The sequence below is a fragment of the Aptenodytes forsteri genome, unplaced genomic scaffold (assembly GCF_000699145.1).
Source record: "Aptenodytes forsteri isolate BGI_AS27 unplaced genomic scaffold, ASM69914v1 Scaffold142, whole genome shotgun sequence".
Taxonomy (NCBI): domain Eukaryota; kingdom Metazoa; phylum Chordata; class Aves; order Sphenisciformes; family Spheniscidae; genus Aptenodytes; species Aptenodytes forsteri.
In genome coordinates, this window is record NW_008794598.1 from 4,869,465 (window position 1) to 4,871,913 (window position 2,449).

Genomic DNA, 2,449 nt, shown 5'->3' on the forward strand with positions numbered 1-2,449 from the left:
GCGCCAAAAAAAAAAAAAGTATTATTCTCCAAGAGAGAAAGAAAACCAAGAAAACTTTCACAGGCATGTTAAACTATATAATTTAATGTGTACAGATAACACCTTTCTTGTAATCAAAAAAGTGCAAGTAGCAGTAAGATTAGACACGTAGACTCCTCTCAAAGTTTAAATCAACGCCAACAAATGAGAATTAACATAATAGTTAGAAAGAGAAATTAATAAAAATCAAGGTTTCCTGCTTGCCGATTTCAATAATCGATACAAGCATAACGTAAATGGCTTCCAGGCCTTCTGACTTAGACCAAGAGAGCAGTATCTGCGAAAGGAGCCCATTCTGGTGTGTACGTGTTTAGTATGGTGTGACTTGATGATAACTTTCCTAAATGCATTTGTTGAAAAAGTCCACTTCATGACCGGCTACTGCAGCAGGCGTGTAACAGATGAGAACACAGGATGCAGGTTCAGCTCTGCGTTAAATACATAGATACCGTAAATAAATACGGTGTTTGAAAGCCTGTGTGACGTCCTCAGGAGGCCAATTGAAAATAAAACAAAACTGTAATTCATTGCTTCACTATTTCTGCAGCTCACTTACAAAAAAAGCTTACGCACATGCACGTACTTGAGGAAATCAATCTACATCCCATGCTGCATCATTTACAAAGCAATTAGTGCTCCTTAACGTGTCACAGAACAGTTCAACACCCCACCTGATTTTACTGGGGAGATCAGAGACAAGGCCAAACACTAACAGTGACCAAAGCTCAAGTGAGAAAACGATTGCTCACGTGAGAACCTCTATTGCCCCGATACACAAAAAGTTTTCCAGAGCTTCGCTTGCAGCCTTTGTAACAGACCCATGGAAGTGACAAGGCACAAGTAGCACGGGGAGACAGCTACCTCAACTCCTGCATTTGAAACTGGAAACAGATTTTTCTACTCTAGGTCTTACCTAGAAACTAAAGCCCGAAATTGTACCAGTTTAAATTAAATGAGATTTTTCAATCCACTGAAAGTTGTTGCAAACCACAACACAGACACAACTTTGACATAAAAATGGCTTTAAAGCTCAACGGATTGAACCACATACAACATTTTTGACATAAAAATGGCTTTAAAGCTCAACCTTAAACAAACCTAACCAGCTTAACCTACACTGAAAGAAATTTGTCACAAGTTAGCACGCCTCTAGAACGAGTTTACTTTTCTTTCTTCAACCATCTCGGGTCAGTACTGTGAAACTGCCATGTTAACAAACCTTTGTGTCACTAACACGGCAAGAGCTCTGGACACCAGTTCCCAGTGGCCAGAAGACGTAACAGACCACCGCCGTAAGGTGAGCTGGAGCCTGTATGACACTGCAAATTGAGGCGTTGTCAAATAAAGACTAACAGCCACTCAAAAGCTGATTGCATCAGGTAGCTGTTAAAATTACACTTCTATCTTCAACCATTCTGTAATCAAACATGGTCAAGCATCTAACTCTTGAGAAGAATTGCCACACTTGCCTCACAAATTGTGTAAAATCGCATCAGGAAACTCGGATGCCTTCAACCACCCATGCTGATTAGCCCCAGTATCATTACACAATACGATTACGGTCTTCTTCATAGTTAGCTCGAAGTATCATAAATTTCCTGAAAGTCAGCGGGAAGGACCAGCTACGATGAACGCTGCACCAAAACATACTGCTTTCATTTCAGACCATTCATGCGTGAAATGTTGACACTCTTCACCATGACAGCACAGCTACAAAGGGTTTGTCAAGCCTCCTTCACCATGTTAAATAATAACTGAACGGTATGCTAATTTACCTTCCTCCAGTGAACTGTCTGCATTCCCTTCCGATTTCCTGTAGCTACAAATATGATAATCAGGAGAACAAAGACTTTAGCACAGCCACTCAGGAACCAGCAAATGAAGTATGCCTGACTCCAGAAGAAGCAAAGACAAGACCTGCAGCCTAGCTTGTCCCGAGTGCCCCAAGCCCACGTTAGGAAGATATTAAATAGTGAAAAATTGCGCATCTGAGTAAAGTTTCTCTTTTTAACTTCATGGGCAATACAACCACTTAGCAACACGGCCGTTCTTAAACTAACTGATCTACCTTTAATTCCCACTTCCTCCCAAGCCTCTCTGGACAGCAACTTCTGGCACTCCATCAGTCCCCTTTTATCCCGGTTTCTTTTTATAAGTCCAAGGTCAGGTCTCCTCTCCCATCTCATGTGATGTGCTGGACTGAAGTTCTGCCAGCGTGGTCGGTCCACTCAACTGCCAAATCCCATCCCGTGCCACAACACTCCTTACCAGGCTGTTCCACCACCCCACGAGCATTTCATTCGGGGCATTTTTCTCACGTTTAGCGGGGAGAAATAAAGACGGGGAAGAAACACCAACTTTCCCAGCGGCGCTTAATTGCACCTAGGAAGCAAAAAAAAAATCCCCCCTG

General features: G+C 42.3%; 1 protein-coding gene across 4 annotated transcripts in view; it reads right to left on the minus strand.

Moving 5' to 3' along the window:
• The window catches only part of NUDT3 (nudix hydrolase 3), a 42,231-nt gene that overhangs the window by 30,663 nt on the left and 9,119 nt on the right, over nucleotides 1-2,449 (minus strand). For 2 of the 4 annotated variants that reach the window (XR_657271.2, XM_009272851.2), the window contains exon 1: nucleotides 2,308-2,420. The exons of 1 other annotated variant lie outside the window; for it this stretch is intronic. Coding sequence is in view for 1 of the 3 variants with exons in the window: in XM_009272851.2 (XP_009271126.1) it covers nucleotides 2,308-2,334 (27 nt within the window). In the remaining 2 variants the exon portion in view is untranslated. One more of the 4 variants, XM_009272852.2, reaches the window with a different exon arrangement.